Source organism: Thermobia domestica, chromosome 9 (genome assembly GCF_964235325.1).
Source record: "Thermobia domestica chromosome 9, izTheDome1.hap1.1, whole genome shotgun sequence".
NCBI classification, from domain to species: Eukaryota; Metazoa; Arthropoda; class Insecta; order Zygentoma; family Lepismatidae; genus Thermobia; species Thermobia domestica.
Genome location: NC_137462.1, coordinates 103,332,209 through 103,349,723, shown reverse-complemented (window position 1 = coordinate 103,349,723; position 17,515 = coordinate 103,332,209). Strand labels below are relative to the sequence as shown.

Genomic DNA, 17,515 nt, shown 5'->3' with positions numbered 1-17,515 from the left:
TACCCCACCCGCCGTATTCACCAGACGTTGCTCCTTCGGACTACTACTTGTTCGATTGCATGAACAACGATTTGATTTGACAGCGGTTTACTTCTTCAGAAGATATCGAAACATGGGTCTCTGACTGGATCGCTTCCAAGGATGAGGACTTCTTTCGCCACGGAATCCGTACATTGCCTGACAGATGGACGAAAGTGGTGGCTAGCGATGGACAATATTTTTCTTAAGGTATTTATGTATTTTGTGTTTGTACTACAGCTTCAATGTGTGCGTACCAACCGCACGAATTAATTCCTAGACCAAATATATATATTACGTGCGTACGTTGCACAAGGTACGTAAAATATATTTATTTCTATATTAACTATAATGTTCTTTTAACAGAGTGTGTCGATGTAGTGATTTGAAGAAACACTTGTAGGAAAACACGTGTCCGACCATAATGACAGATGGCAGTGTTAACTGATTTGGATTTTAGCGTCCCGTTCAGCACCGAGACTATATGAGGCGTGGACCTACAACTTTACGTGGGAACCAAACCACAAGAGTAGAGTTGAGTTGATTTTAGTTTAGCGTCCCTTTCAGCAGCGAGGCTATATGAGACGTGGACCTACTGATTAACGTGGAATCCGAACCACATGAGCTCCCGTCGGGAATCGAACCCGGGTCTCCCACGCCAAAGGCGCGTACGCTAACCGCTTAGCCACGGAGGAGCTCTCCAAACCACAAGAGCTCTCATACGGAATCGAACCCGGGTGCGCTAACCATATACCACGCAGTGTTGCCAAGACTGGGCTACAAGTAGCTGATTGGGCGATTTCTTAAGTGCCATCGTTACCAAAATTTCAAAGTGGGCGACACGCTAGTTTTTGGCCTACTTTTAATTATCTACAGGCTATAACTCAAGAATACGCTACTTTTTTTTTATTTTTGTAAATGAAATCACGAATTATTAATTTATGTAATACAATAAAAATTTTGTTTGTTGAGTATTCTGTTTACAATGTACAACATGTTTAATAGTAGTTCAATTCTTGTGTTAGTACATTTTTATCTTCAAATCTGACATGAGACTTTTGTTAAGTATGCATTGTTTCAGTATCACTGTGTTGCTGTCTCAGTTAATGTCTGGGCCCAACAGTTATAGAGAGCTGTGTAAACATGAACATCGCAAATTTAGTTGTGTTACTTGTATTGTCCATATTAACATAATCCGTAAGAGGAGTTACAATGAATCTTTGAAAATTCATGGCTCCCAGATAAAGAATTTAGCAAGTGAATTAAATAAGTAAAGAATATCAGTAAATCAACATACTGTAAAAGTTGTGAAGTGTATTTCTGAATCCATAAAATTGGCTTAAGCAAACATGTCACTTTGAAAATCAGACAAGTCGCCCATTTTATACAACACCGCCTCCCCGTTCATTGCACATTGCCAGTTCTACTGCAGCTTACGTAGTATGGGGTTTGCCCTAACACACCACCGCCAAAAGTCCGAAACTGCTGTCACCGTCTGACTATAGTCAACATACACATCTGACATTTTTATGTTTGGGTTACAAATAGTTAAAATCCGCTATTTTTTCAATCTCGCTACTTTTTAAATTTTCAGATCTGGCAACACTGTACCCAAGACAGCGTTCAATGGAGATGGTGGTGTGTTACAATCCTGGACAGGAACGGAGATGCAGGGCACGTGGAACATCATGTCATCAGAAATCCACAGATGCCTCGTACATATCTATGATTCCAAAGTCATGTCAGTGTAAATGATAAGACAGTTGTGCAGGCAGTTTGCACATGGGTGTGAAAGTGCCTGATGATCGCGCAAGATCGCCATCGCCATCCAGTAATGTGAAAAACGTTGAACGAGCGAATGAACTTATTCGAACGAACAGAATGTTGAATGTCGATGAAACTGTTGAAGAACTTAGCACTGGGTATGCATACACAATCATTCATGATGTTCAACAGTATCAAAAAGTTTTGGCGCGGCGGGTGCCTTACTAGATGTCTCCTAATTACAAATTAATGAAGGTCATCTCCCTACAGAATTTCTATACGAGCGGCAGAGCAACAGGTTCCTTTATCAATCTCTGAAGTGGAAGTACCTCAGTTCACAAGAGGTTCAAGTGGTTCAATTGACCGGTAAAGTGCTCCTCATTATCTTTCGACATGAAAGGGTTCTGCCCTAGCCCTTTGAAGATGGAACTGTCAATGCACAGCATTGTTCTGAAATCCTAACGTTTGAAGACTATAATCACGTGAAAGCAACCTAACATACTAACATCAAATGACCATCTTCTTGACGTTAACACCAGACCTCACGCAGTCAGAAAAATTGTGAAACATCTACATAATCTTGGTTAGGACGCATTAAATATAACCCTTACAGTTGCATCTTGCACCCAGTGACTCACCTATTTCACGCCTTGAAAAGTGGTTGGGGAAACGAGTTTAACAAGCAATGGAACTGTGAAAACTACTATCTGGCGCTTCTCTTATGTACAGGACACGAATTTTTATGAACAGGTGTTCTTCAAGCCAGGACAGCGGTGTGACAAGTACCTTATGTCAATCAATGGTTACTACACACAGAGACCGACATACACCTACTTCTATACAAAATGCAAACGTTCTAGAATAACTACACCAGTATAGGAAAAATTATTTATGGACTACCCTTTATACTTAATTTACGATAAAATGCACGAACTTTTCTATTTTCTCATGTTTCAATTTTAGATTTCGATTGTCTAAGCTGCATTCTTCAATGAAGTTAAGAGGTTTCAGAAACCACTACGATCTATAAATACAAGGAAATGTTTTAACTAATTGTGATTATACGGTACTTTTCAAATCACCTTTTACTCTTTCAAGTTTAAATATACCGACACCACCGAATTTATTGTTAAAAACCACTAACAAGTACGAAGTTGGACTTTTTAATCATATATACCGACCTAGGAGTTCGTAGCAGACTTATTGTATAGTCCGTTAAAAACTGCAGTATAGGCAACTGAAATATAAGCTGTAATTTTAAACTGAACCAGAGAAAGGTTAAAGTATTTTATTTGAGACAAAGTCTACAAGAAAAAAAAAATCATATTTCACAAAAGTATTAATATATCACAAACAGACAAGTAAATATAAAATACAATAAAATAAGAACAGGACAGATTTTGAGACTAGCATGAAAACCAATTTCTTCGGGTTCTTTGGTATGCTCCAATGATACCACAATCAATTTAACTTAATTTTAACTTTAAAAATACGTTTACTTTACGTTGATTAAAAAAAAAAAAAAAAACTTTAAAAATATATTACCTGCACCGTGATGAGTTGGCATGTGGTTTATTTTCTTGAAGATGACCCATACTATTATCGCATCTCGCTTCACACGAGAGGCATTTGGAGGGACAAGTAAAATACTGATCTGGAAAAAGATCTGGTGGAGTATTCTCAATTTCACCAGAAAATTTATCATTCAAGACCTGAAACATGAAATAAAATTCTTGTTTACGCATAGGTCAAAAAGTAAAGCTTTTCATCACAACTCACTGAAATGGTTGAAAATCTAATTTAGGACTTTAATTGTGACCTCCAAATTAAGTTTATCGGAGGCAATCAGTTTCTTAGCACAATTGGCTAGTATTCTCCAAGTTTCAATCCCATTTTAATCGTATTATACCTTGAGGCGTTATTTTAATTTATGAGGATTCTCGCTGAACAATAACCTTCTAAATCTTCTTTAAAAAGAAATTACTCGAGAAAATTGTGAACTACAATAACAAGTTTTATCATTAAAATGGTCACAAAAATGCAATTATTATATTTATATTTAATTACCATCCATATAAAATACATTTTCGCTATTCCAACTATCTAGCAAGATATAAAACACGAAAACGAAGTCCTTACAATTTCTTCTTACAAGTATGTTAAAATTCAATCTTAATTCTTCGTGGTGAGTAAGGAACTTCCATAAGGCTATCAGCACTAAATTCTTTCTCATCTAACAGGTTGGTGCGTGATCAATCTGCTTTGAAGTTTATACAGGATTGATTCGTGTGTCTGATGCAGGACTGACTCTTGGAAAAGACTTGGCATGAAAATATACTTGAGATCGGAACACTGATTACAATCTCTCTTACAAATGAAGTATAAAAACTGACAGTCGTAACTGGAAGAAAGAATACACTTGGAATTGGTCTTTGTAGAAGAAAATGGAAAGGGTAAAGTAAAATAGTCTATATGAAGGAGGAAAAGGATGGAACGGAAATAAGATACTAGTCAGAATGGAGTAGGAATACCGGTAGTAAGAATCTGACGGAACGCGTCGAGCAAATCAAATATATTTTAGACAGAAGCATTAACTGCACAAAGGTTGCATCACGAAAATTACTTTTTCGAAGATTGAGAAAGAAACACGCAACGTAAAATAACAAACTCTGACTTGTGAGATATGAATGTGTAACTGAACAGAATAGGATTTGATAAAATACTTGAACACTTAAGACCTTGGAGAACAAAACATAAATGGCAATAGCTTCTTACATTTCAGTCAAAGGAAAGAACTACAAATTGGGAAAGGATATTTCTTTTAATTTTATGTAACTAAAAAGCACAGTAAAATTTTCCATACGCAAGACAAAATTTCAATATGTAACTAATTAAGCAGTTTTTTTTTTTTTTTTTTTCACCGCACCGAAAATTATGGCACCCAACTATCAAAACTGTATCGCGACTTTTCTTCATTTAATAATAATTTGAGATTTTTTTAAAACGTTAAATACACTAATTATCGATCAAATATTGCGAAAAAGCACTGACGGGCATAAGAGTGATTCGTAACATAAAATGGATGGTGACCACAGTATATTAACCGGAAACATCAAGAAACAGATGCCAAAAAATATATAAGAAAAGTAAAATGAAAGCTTTTGGACTTAGAAAAGGATGTAATGACGGCAACACAAAAATAATGTACGAACTAATAAAGAACATATAAAGGAAGTAAGGCCAAACACACTCAATCGACGATGACAGAAAATCCACAAAATGAAATAGAGGGAATATTTTGAGAAATTACTAACAAACAATTCCACACAAAACGGGAAAAGACAGAAAAATACGAACACAAGTTTAAAATATTAGTCTGCGAAGAGAAGAGGCAAAACTAAAAATAACTAAGGGCTTCCGCAGCATATGAAATAACGATAAAAATTAAATGAGAGGCAGGTCCAGTGTGTGCACACTGCCTCGACATAATGTGTCTTAAAGTCAGAAAAAGAAATACTAAAAATTGGGGAAAATGAGAAATCGTGTCAATCCTCACGAAAAGAAATAATAAACAACATTTCAAAAATGTGTACCACAAGTACAGCATTAACAAGCCAATGTACTAGCTGTTATACATATAGCGCACAGCAGCTGTTATTAAGAAGTCCCGGGAAAATGGAAAAAGGAATATGATAAGACGTTGGAAAAGCTTTCTCCACATCTATAGCACGATATTTGAACCAAGAACTAATCTTACAAGTGAACGGGACGAAGATTGAAAACAAATTGTAGTCCAGAGTCTTGTGTTGAACCACACTGTGACGAAAATAATGAGCTATTTGAACATACGCGAAACTACGTTCTGAAAAGTTAAAATAAATGATGGAACCCGATGGGTTGATCACACATCACCCACCTACAGACATGTCGTTAGACACAGTATTTCGAGACTGTAATGAAACTTTTCTCTAACTTCGTTTCTAATTTCTCTATCTCCGTTTTACGTGTTCATACTTCCTTTCTCTTCCATAGTGTCCCAAAAGAATTTCCCAACTATTACTACTGAAAAGAATGCAGAAACTGTAATTTCCTCCTTGTACTGCAAGTGAAATGGAACTTAAATATATTCATAATTAGCAAAATTGCCAGTACCCTCGTCATACGGAATACGACAGAGTACTCAAGTTTCTAATAACGAATACTACAACCTTTATTCACCAACGTTAGTCCCATATGCAATGAGTAACATTACTTTGATTAACTCATGTATTTTTAAACTTACATTATACCGAGTCAGTATAAATCTGAGCCTCGGTTCAATAATTATAAAATTTAAGTCTTTTTTTTTTTTTTTTTTAAATAAATAAATACTTCGTACGAGTTATAACAGAAAGTTATTCAGTCTCCAATTTTAATTACTAGAAGCAGTGGTAAGTACTACTTTTCGATTTACTAGTTTCAAAAATGTACTATTTGCAGTGATATATTAATGGGATGGTGTTCTAGCCTTTGCACACACTTTTCGTCACTCAATTTAATTAGAATTAATCGTTTTAAACAAATTATAAACTGTATGCTACATACACCTTCATGTACATCGCAGGGAAACATACTCACTAAAAATCAATTAAGAGAGAATTGATTTATATATTTTTATACTTAAAACAGAACTGTCGTCACCCTAAGCTCAAGTAAACATGTAATCAGGCTTTTCAACCTGTGGTATCCGTATCACTGCTGATACATCAGCGAAAAATGTTCGAGAAACACTGATGTAGATTACTCACTGTACTTTTTTAAAAAATAAATATTTACATAAACTTACTTTTAACGTTTGATAAACAACATGTGGACTTCGTGCTGATCGTACAGTTGTATTTTCTAGTTCGTTTTGTACTGCTGTCTTTAACCCTGAGAAATCGGTTGACCGTTTGACTGTTCGTATACCAACATATTTTAATGAACTAAAAGCTTCCATTTCCAATTTAAGTTCGGAAAACTTACGACGAAGCATATCTTCAGTACTTTGTGTTGGAGCTGCGAAAGAACAAATTACATAAATAAATATCTTCGAAGAGATTTGATCGTCTGGGATACATACAGTATCTGGTAGCAGTAAAAGCAAATTACATTATCATTATTAATTTAAAATATTATGTGAGTGATTTAACCTGTTGAAAAAGGGCACAAAATAAGTAGCAGAACACTGTTCAGGAAAACTTTATGTCCATACTATCTATCACTTTTAGAAACGGTATGTTTTCTATAGTATTTTCTACTTCAAGAATTGAGCATAATTTCGAAATTATATGCTGCACACACTTACTCTTAATTTCAATAATAAGTGGATATAGACTGCATTAGTAAATAAACTATATTAATCGTTTTTAACTAAAGAAAGCCACACATTTAACACTTTGAGTGCCAATTCCGTATTTTTACGGAGTAGCTGATCTTTTGTAGACTGCGGTTTCCGTATTTACACGTAATTTGATTTAAAATATATTTCAATGGTTTTGTTCCTTTATTATACGGAGTTGGTTGTTCTGAAATATCCCTTGGATTTCGTAGTTCGAAATTTGGTCAATAGATGGCGTGAAGATCCTAATTAATACTTTGTTATTATGCCGCCAGGGACCAAAAACCATGTTCTCATTGTTTGACCATCAAAATGGCCAGAAACAGCCTGTCGAACAATTCAATGCGCTTCAGTTTAGAAGTGGAATTGATCGAGAGGATGGTGATTTGTTGGAAGGAGAGTTATTGGACGATTGTGAGAATGATCCAGACTATATAGCAACATAAATATCAGATATGTCAAGTAAGTAACCGTGAGATAGTAATTCTCATATTCGCATTCATTTTCCTTCCGCTACGTATAAACGTTATTTGTGATTTGTAATGGTTTTGTGGTTGGAATTCAGATAAGAATAAAAAGCACGCTCTATTCTTTCAAACGGTGGATGTTGTATTTTATTATTTTAGATTTTCTAGATTTTGAGATATATTTTTTTAAATGGTTGCAAAAAAGCCCAGCATTCTTGGGAAAGCCTGCACTTCTAAGCCCAGCACTCAAAGTGTTAATGTTACAGAAACAAAAGATCATAAGCACACATTAACCTCACCGGAAATATATTATATATATATCATTACTTAAATATGATATATAATACTTTATGTCTAAAATTACTACCTACAGAAGCTTGAGAAGCGTACAAGTGACCAATTTTTAGCATTTACCCCTATTCACCAAGTAGACTGATACATACAATACATGGATACGTTCTAACAGGAATCTATTATTACTACCGGCCTATTAGCAAGAGTTCGTTATTTTGTGTCACAGAATGTGAATCGATTTTAAGAGGGTTACGTCGTGCTCTTTTCCACATCATATTTTTAGTTCTCTCGACTCAGAAATTGTGGTTAAGTAATAAATGAATCGCTAACCGCCAATAAGACCATCAATCGGTGCATGAAGCATAAACCGGAACCATGATTCGCCTGTACGATGTGTTAAAATAACCATGTACGAAAGCTAATCTTGGTTTCCAATTTCTTGACAAAAATTGAAAAAAAAAAAAAAAAAAAAAAATCAAACGAATCCTATGGCCCAAGGTTTGCAAGATCATTTGTGGAAGATGTCCAAAGTTCGCAGCCTGCAGTCAACACCTTACAGTGATCATTGATACAACCGAAAAGCCAACTGTAGAAGACTATGAGCATTATATATATCACGAGAAAGATGAATTTATAGTACCACTGGATGAAGCAGAGTTTTATTTTTATGACTATGAACATATTCAGACAATTATATACACATCAGCAGATCGAAATGTTCCCAGTGAATTTGTATACATTACAAATAAGCTTTCCGATATTTTACAATCGTATGTGGCTAATGATATAAAACGATAAGTTAAGATCAGAAAGGTGTGAAAAACTGCAAAGTGAACTCGGCAGTTGATTATTAACACAAGTCTCAACCTACAACAGCAGTTACCCTAGAATTTAAGCTATTCCATTCCAGAACACCAGTCATACCACCTCATGCTTATCCCATGAATTAGGGCCTGTCAAGAGTATTTCCTCTGCCGCATCGGAACCCGTGACTCTTCCTGTTTTCCAGTAGAATCCGCTATAATAGTAATCTTATAGAGTTATAGTTCGGCACACGCGAACACAGAAAATTCCAACAGGTAACAGAAGAATAACTTTTCCTGGACATTCTAGAGTTAAGCTTTGGTCACTTATATGCGTCTCAGATCTCTGTACATCAATAACATCTAACCAATAATACTCACAAGATTGTAGTGGTTTAGTATGTTCCGTTTCATGAAAGATAATCACAGCAGGCCCAAGAGCAGAGAGAGGTCCTTCGAAGTCTCCTCGACGCCCTACTGCCTGAAGTGCTAACTGGAAATGATGGGTATAAACACGAGAAGCTCCACCAAGGAACGTAAACATGTCTCGATGTAGCCTTTCAGCTCTTGTTCTATATATTACTATGTCAGATAGTGCCAACACCTGTAATTCAATCGGATGGCATTATAACAAAAATACATAATTCTTTATGCAACTACTACCTTATCAGCTGCATTTATATATGAAATACTGACCCACTCTCATGATTTTCTCAACAGAACTAATAAATGATAGTAAACAAAGAAGAACTGTTTTGATGCTCATAACTAGAACAGAGTAATTTTTCTGCGCTTTTCGATTTTCATAAATTTTCAAATGGGAATGCAAATAAACACAAAATAAGATTATTCAGTTATTAGAGGTTTCAAATACAACCAGTATGGGGAAATTTTAAACTGGACATTAAAAAAAAATCGAAAGGAATCTTTTGAGATCAGACCAGAGGCCCCAAATTGAAAGATAGCATTGTGTCCTAGTACCATTCATTAGATGAAACACCTACCCACGTAGTAGGCTGTGAGATTTGATCTTGATACCCTGGGTCACTCCAGGTAGGTAGATGTAGGTAGGTAGTTGTGTGGAGGGGTATCTTATTTCTCGGCAACTACTGGTCGGATCTGAACGAAATTTCGTGGACAAATAGCCCATAGTCTCAGGATGAGCCCACTATATCTGGTGGCTGAGCTGCTGTGTTCCACAGCTTTGCACGCCAGAAGCCTGACTTGGTTCACCTCGGCTTGTCATTTTATTTTAAGATTTCTGTAACTACCTGGGAGGATTCTGCATTAATATGGCAAGTACAGGTGACAAAATATCTAAATGAAAAGATCTTAGGTAATTCTCTCCCAGTAAAAGAACTGTGATTCTCGACCAGGTAGACAACGTTCAGTTAGAAAGTACTAGAAAAATCAATGATTCTTGAATCAAATGAGTTAACAATTACTATTCATAAATACGATGATGAGATGGGACCTACTGATTAACGCGGAACCCGAACCACATAGGCCCCCACCGGGAATCGAACCCGTCTCCCACGCCAAGGCGCGTACGCTAACCGCTTAGCCACGAAGGAGCTCTGAGATGGAGTTAGTGTTGCAAATCTCAAAGTATTAATATGCAAGTCACAGCGGATCAGATCCAACGACAGCTGGCAGTTAAGCTTGCAGATGTCCAAAGAAGTATTGAAATTCTTAAGAATCAGACGTACGATATTGCGTCTGACCTTTCTGCAAAACTGCGCTATGTTTTACAATTATATTTCGGTAAGGGGGGGGGAGGGGTTGCGCTGGCCCTTGAAATTCGGGCCATTTATGGGCAAGATACATTATAAGTTGGTTCAATTCCCTTTGTTCTGGAAATTTCGGTGTCCAAGATACTCCTCAAAGTAGGTGACCAATCACAGCAAAAGTAGATAATATTTTGGTAAAAGACGAGTAAGACTGGCATGTAAGCAGTAATGACGTCGCCAATGATTAAAACAATCTTGCCAAACAGTATTAAACCATTTGGAGAAAATTGACAAGAAGCTCGACTTTTGGGTACCACATGATCTGACTCAATTTATTCCATTGAATTTATAGCTGCGAATTTCTAGTGAAACACAACGAACACGAACTATTTCTGAAGCGGTTAATCATAAGTCATCGAAAGTGGATGCCCTACGACAATAGTGTCCGAAAAAGATCGTGGTAGAAGCGAGAAGCTCCACAGTCTGTGGTGATGTCCACACTCGCATCCATAAAAGTAATGTTGTGCTTTAGGTGGGATTGGAACAGCATCGTGTATCACGCGCACATGCCGCGGATGAATGACAAGACTCTGATCTGTACTGTCGACAATTAGCACGAGCGCGCCTAGTAATTCAAAAGAAACGGGAAAAACTGGTCAATAGAAAGAGTGTCATATATTACGTTGACAACATTAGACCGCATACATCTTTAACAACCCGTCAGAAATTAAGTCAACTTAGCTGGCTATTTTAAATTCATCTACCGTATTGCTTTTGTACCTGTAACGGTAAGACTATCATTTATTATGGTCACAACAGAACCCCCTGAATGATGATGTTTCAAAAGAAGCATTAAAAAGCACGTCACAATTTTTTGACCAGAAACCACGGAAGTTCTATAGTGACGGGATTATGGTCTTGCTGGAAAAATGGCAGGTCATCAACCAAAATGATGCATATGAGTTTCTTAATATTTTCAAATCACAATATATATATATATATATATATATATATATATATATATATATATATATATATATATACACATACACATTATATCGTTTATACTTATACTATTATACATAATTTGCACATAAAACATAAATAAAAATATCATTACCAAATAAAACATTAACATAAACATTAAAAATGTTGACTTACCTTTAAAAGTAATCTCGTTCGTTGATTTTCATGATTAGTAGCTCCCAAAAGACCTTCAGTATCTAAACAGATCACTCGTAAATGAGGATCAAATGCGGCCCACACGCCAAGAGTACATGAGTCCTGCTCAGGAGAAGTTTTAAATACCTCCTCTCCATTAAAAAACGTATGGTTAAGTGTGTGAGACTTTCCATCACCTGTAGTTCCAAATATTGAAACAACTTTTACACGTATCGAGCCTTCACATCCTAATCTACTTAGAAATTTATCAGCAGAAACCTAAAAGTTGAAACGAAACCGTTAGTTAGCACTGCAGAGTTATATAATCTCACTATAAATATGAATGTACCTAAGAGATAAAAACTATTATGGAAGTTTTTTTTTTTTTTTTAAATTATATCACAAAAGTGAAAAATAATCTTTAGTAATCATATTTAAACATACATTATTCCTTGTGAAAACTGCAACACCAAAAGACACATGTAACCGGAATGAAATTTATTCCACAGGTTCGTTACATGACTACACAAAAATGCTTACAATATTAGAAGTGTACATCACTATTGTTGGTGAATCGCATTGTATTGCTGAAACGGTACGTGACGTTTGGGCGCCGCCGTTTGGCCGCGGACGTTTGGGCCCCGCCGTTTGGGCACTGGACGTTTGGGCGCGAAGCCATTTGGGCGCCAGACGTTTGGGCGAGAGTTAAATTAAAGTCATTATGTTAGGCGCTGAGTACTAAGTTCGAATCAAGATATCACAAGATGTCTACTGTAGTGGAAGTCCTTGAACTATACTGGATTTTGTTTTACATACTAGAAATACTGTAATTTCAAAATTCTAAAAACTGAATTAACAATTAAATTTTGTAAATTTAAGTTTCAACCAAAGTTAAGTGTGCTTTTTATTTGATAACTTTTCAAGCCAAAGGTAAGTAGACCAGACTAGATATGATTGATTGCATTACATTCATAGTGAGTCTATTCCATTAAAAAACTTAAAGCAGGCCTTCTACTGCAGTTATGCAATAAATGTGAATGTCAAACACATTTCTAGTGGCTAAATGACCAATATATGTACACTTAACTATTATTTTTCACTTTGAAATCTTTCTTCTTTTTTCCTTTCGTCACTTTCTTTAAAGCAGATTAAATGCTTACAATGGGACGGAAAAAAAGGTGTGTTAAGTTTTGATTCTTATATTGGAATGTTAATAAAAAAAAAAGTGATACCAGAAATACGGCATACTGTAGTTCCTAAACTCAATGCCTTAGACACCCTGTATGCGAAATATCTTTCCCTCAACTCGATTAGGATTTAGGATTTTTAGATTTCTGGGGTCTCGGCATCTAAGGCCATTTAGCCCGTCGCGTTTGAGGGAGCATACTATCCGGGGAAAGGGAAGGAAGGAAGCGGCATGGACTTACAAATTAGGTATCACCCCGGCATTTGCCTGGTGTGAATGAGGAAAGCCCAGGAAAACCTCATTCAGGGTGGCTGGCCTAAAAGAGCGTGTTACACTTTTTCGACAGAGTGCCCCCACCGAGAATCGAACGCGGGACCGCTCGCACTGAAGGCGAGTGTGTTAACGACTACGTTACGCGGGGCCACTTCTCTCAACTCGAGTGCGCGGAAATCTTTTACTGGTAGTTCTTTATTGGACTTAAGGAAGAGAAGAGTTTGGAATACGAAAGAAAACAAATTTTAATATTCATAAATATGTAATTATTAACTTTTTTTAAAACATACAAAAATTAAATCAATATATTTTAATTAACATTAAGAAAATTGTTAACAGTTCGTCTGATTCCTTCATTTCCTAGCTTTCTTATATAATACAAAAATTAAATCAACATTAGATCAGAAGTACAAGAATCGTGAACAAGCGAAAATTCAATCCATGACGAGGTTAGCAAACAAAGGCCACAAACTCATTAAACTATTTAATATAGATGAATAAGTAAGATAGAGAGAAAATATACAGATAAATGAGGTGAGATAAAGATAGAAGTGTAGGAAAAAAAAATATATATATATATATATATCTTCATTCGCGCTTAGTTTTCAGTGTCTAGCTTACTTTATATGTCGTAAATTGTGATTTTTACTATGTACCTCGCGCCCAGACGTCTGGCGCCTAAACGGCTTTGCGCCCAAACGTCCGGTGCCCAAACGGCAGCGCCGAAACGTCCGCGCCCAAATGGTGGCGCCCAAACGTCCTGTTCCGTGCTGAAATATGGCGTTCGGAGTTGTCTGATGTAAGAACTTAGAATTTATTAGATACAGCGGTCACTGTTACGACTACTGAGCTTATGGGCTCTCACACTACAATGCCTACCATTTGACCACTAAGATGCATACCAACAGTATGGTCATATTAAATCTTTCAGAACACCATGGAAGTAGAATCTCGTGTTCTTGCAATTTCAGGCGAGTAAGGTATACCTAGTGTTTTTCCAATATATTTTTTAGTATAATTTCTTTACTTATTTTTAAATAACGCTTAGCCTAAACATTATTTGAAGGTTGGTTGAACAAGTAGAAAGTACAACTATATCATTCATCGTACAGTGAAACTTGTCTATATTAGTTAACATCGGTTCCTTGAAAAGTGGCCAACGTAGTAGACAAGATAGTCAACTCACAGAAATTAAATGTATTGTGAAGTAAAATCTATCATAAACTGTAATGTAATAGGGTCTAGTGAAATAACCAGTGCTTTTTTTCTAAAATATAGTTTAGAGGCATGATCAGTTTACAGCTAATTTAACCTACTTTAAACTTTTGCTCTTGTAAACAACATGTACAAGGGCAATTGCAAAACGGTTACTATGAAGCACAGCGTATCCAAATACGATAATTGGGATTATGCTAAAATACTTGACGACTACATGTGACTAACCTCCATGTATAAACTTTTGAGTTGTACTTGTGTTTAGCCTTGATTTTGACATACATATGTTTTCTTTTTAAAGCCTGCAAATTCCACAATCCCAACTATATGGACTGAGTCTGTCTTAAAGTTTAAGGATAAGGGTACGCGTACCTCCACAAAAAAAAAGTGCAGGAAATAAATTACAAATTATGTTTTGGCTTCTGCATACAATCTTTAAAACGAATTGGAAGCGAGCACTGGTGGTGGTGGTGCTGTCTTGCACGTGGAGACTCAGCAGCCAATCTATGTGACAGAATCAAGTTCACGATGATTTCACTTAACTCATAACTGGTATCTATAGCCTCTGCAAGTCACCAGTCACAGTTATACATACAGGCCACAAACATTCCTCTTTAAATGTTGTGAATTTGGATATTTTTATGCTATTTCTGAGATGTTGGTTGGACAAGTGAAATTTCTTTTTTCTTGTTCTTTGAAGTTCGTGCAATATAAGTTGGCGTATCACTGTGACTCCTGAATTCCTTTCCAAGGGGTAATTTGGTTGGGCCATTCTATTTTCTGTTGGCGGAATCCTCAAACCTCCTCTTTTGGTAACAAGATGAGGGCTGTTGATATACATGAGTTCACCGCTCATGTAAAATCATTGGCTCTCTGAACTACAGCTGTACTTGGTCTGGAAAGATTAGGTTTTGTACCATGTGTTTCAGCAAACCCCTACACAATCGCAAGGACCCTCCCCATGACCAGCAGCACTGTATACGCACTCTACTCGAACAGTTGGTAATGATTTTTGAAGTGGCTAAGGGCACCATCAGAAATAATGATAGTCTCTGCCTGTGATTGCAGCTGTTGAAGAATTTTGCATATTGCCAACAATGCATGTGCTGAGTCATGTCCTCTGTCACTACTTGTAACTGCAACACTTGTGGTCTTGTTTTGAAAATATCTGACGTCTAAAAACTGAAATTTGGTCATTGGTCCAGTGATACCTTTGTACTTCTTGGGGCAAAATCTTAGATCAGTTCTCAACAAAATCACAAGGAAGAACTAAACAAACAGCTGTTCAGCCTCTACACGTCTTTTCACTTCTGCAATGTGCTGCTGTTGACGCAATTTCTTAAAATGTTGATGTGTTATTGCTTTCACTGTTTATTTGCCAAGTTCTTCAATGAACGTTTCAATCACAACAGCTTTCTTAGTATGTTTATTTTCCTCCCATTTACATACGTAATCCCAGAAGTAATTTGCTATATTTTCTAAGCTAAGTGTCTGTAAGCAGAATCCTCTCTTTCCAGGGCAGTAACCACATTTCTGAAACAAGCAGGTCTCTCGTTGTACATCAGAGATTACTACGAAGTCACGCCTTCAAGTTCCAAATTGGGACAATACACACTTACAAATATCTTTAGGTGGGCATGGAACCATCCACAAAGGTCGTAGCGCACAGAATTTTGATCTTCCAAAGTGAAAATGCTGAATATTTCTTCTTATGCATGGCGAAAGTTTCTTTAATACTGCGGGTCATGTAACTCCACTTTTTCCCCTGCAACTGTTATAATGATAATGCATTTTTTTGTTGGTACTCTGGCAAGTATAGTTTTCCAGATAAAATGGCTGTAACTTAAACATGTGCTTCATTCACAAGATGACCACAATAGGGGTCCAGTTTTCCAAATACTCCTTTGCAGACTTCATATTTCGTTTTGTCCATTATAATTTTGTTGCAGTTGGAATGTGATGTAAAATCTGTACCTTTGAAAAAGACACTGGAACAATTGTTGGAACTTGCAACTTTTCATTGCATGAACACAGGATTCACCACCTTAATTGATGTTTGATATAAATTCCTGACAGGCTGCACAAGTTTCCTCTTGTTTTCTTCTCAAGATGGAACTTCTAGTTTGAAGAGTTTGGTCAGTTTTGATTTAGTGTACTCATCTGCAGCTGCAATAATTTCACTTTCTATAGCTGACTGTTTCAGGGAATCTAACTTTACTTCTGCAGATACAAAATCTTCATCCACACCATGTGAGATGACTTCTTGTTTAGTTAGTGTCTTTGTTAATATTGTGTTAGAGCATTTAGAACACGAAAGTTGATCACTGAAAATTTCTTGGCTTTGAAACAGTCTTGAAATAAGTATTCTTATTCCCAACCTAAAGGTTATAAATCATTCCTTTATGGACATGCAAATAGTCAGCACACTTCACTCTCTTATGGATTCAATCAGACAACATTTCAAACTTCGTCTTTTCACAAAATACCTTCAACCTAAGTCAATCAGCAGGAACCTCACAAAAGCTTTCAAGTATTGTTGGACCACAAATTTGGTGAACTGCTCTCTTTGTTTGCCAGTTGACAACTGAACTGTGAATTCCTTTGTCCTCCCTTTTATATGCTAGGCCAAACATACAGTAATCTCTGAATGGTTACAAAATATTCTAGATTCTGGGATTATCTGGACAGTTCCAGAATGTTCTACAACGTTCTACAATGTTCTACAAGGTTTGTTACATTCTGAAAGGTTCTGGATGATTCAACATTGTTCCAGAAAACCTTTCATAATTTGGAAGGTTCTATGTAAAGAACATCAAGAACATAAAATCATTTCACAAATTCCAACTTTAATTTATTTAAAATCATATTGAACACATTGTTCTGAGAGTCGATATTTTTTTTATAAAATCATTATGAAATATTCAAGAATCAAAATAGTGTGTTCTCCTTTTCAGGATATGTAATACAATTCTCAGAATTTTTGAGACTGGTATTTCTGACAGGAAAAAAAGGAAGTTGAAAACTGTTTATAAAACCTGTTTAACTCAAAAGTGGAAGTTCTCCTTTTCAGAATATATAGAAATGATCAACACTAAAAAATATTTGAATTAGTATTTAAAATATGATTTTTTTTAAAGTAAAAAGGTTATAGCACAAGAATCTGGAACACATTTTTAAACGGAGAATATAATTTGAATCAGTAGGTTATTACCTTTCAAATAAATCAAAATCAATAAAAAATTTTC

At 36.0% G+C, this 17,515-nt stretch overlaps 1 protein-coding gene across 5 annotated transcripts in view; it reads right to left on the bottom strand.

Annotated features, from left to right (window-relative positions):
* The window catches only part of LOC145694900 (zinc finger FYVE domain-containing protein 1-like), a 78,360-nt gene that overhangs the window by 33,537 nt on the left and 27,308 nt on the right, over nt 1-17,515 (bottom strand). For all 5 annotated transcript variants that reach the window (XM_081771640.1, XM_081771637.1, XM_081771641.1 and 2 more), the window contains exons 3-6: nt 11,597-11,875; nt 9,087-9,309; nt 6,608-6,819; nt 3,328-3,494 (exon numbers count right to left, since the gene is read on the bottom strand). In XM_081771640.1, coding sequence (XP_081627766.1) covers nt 3,328-3,494; nt 6,608-6,819; nt 9,087-9,309; nt 11,597-11,875 — 881 coding nt within the window. The remainder of the gene's footprint in view (nt 1-3,327; nt 3,495-6,607; nt 6,820-9,086; nt 9,310-11,596; nt 11,876-17,515) is intronic.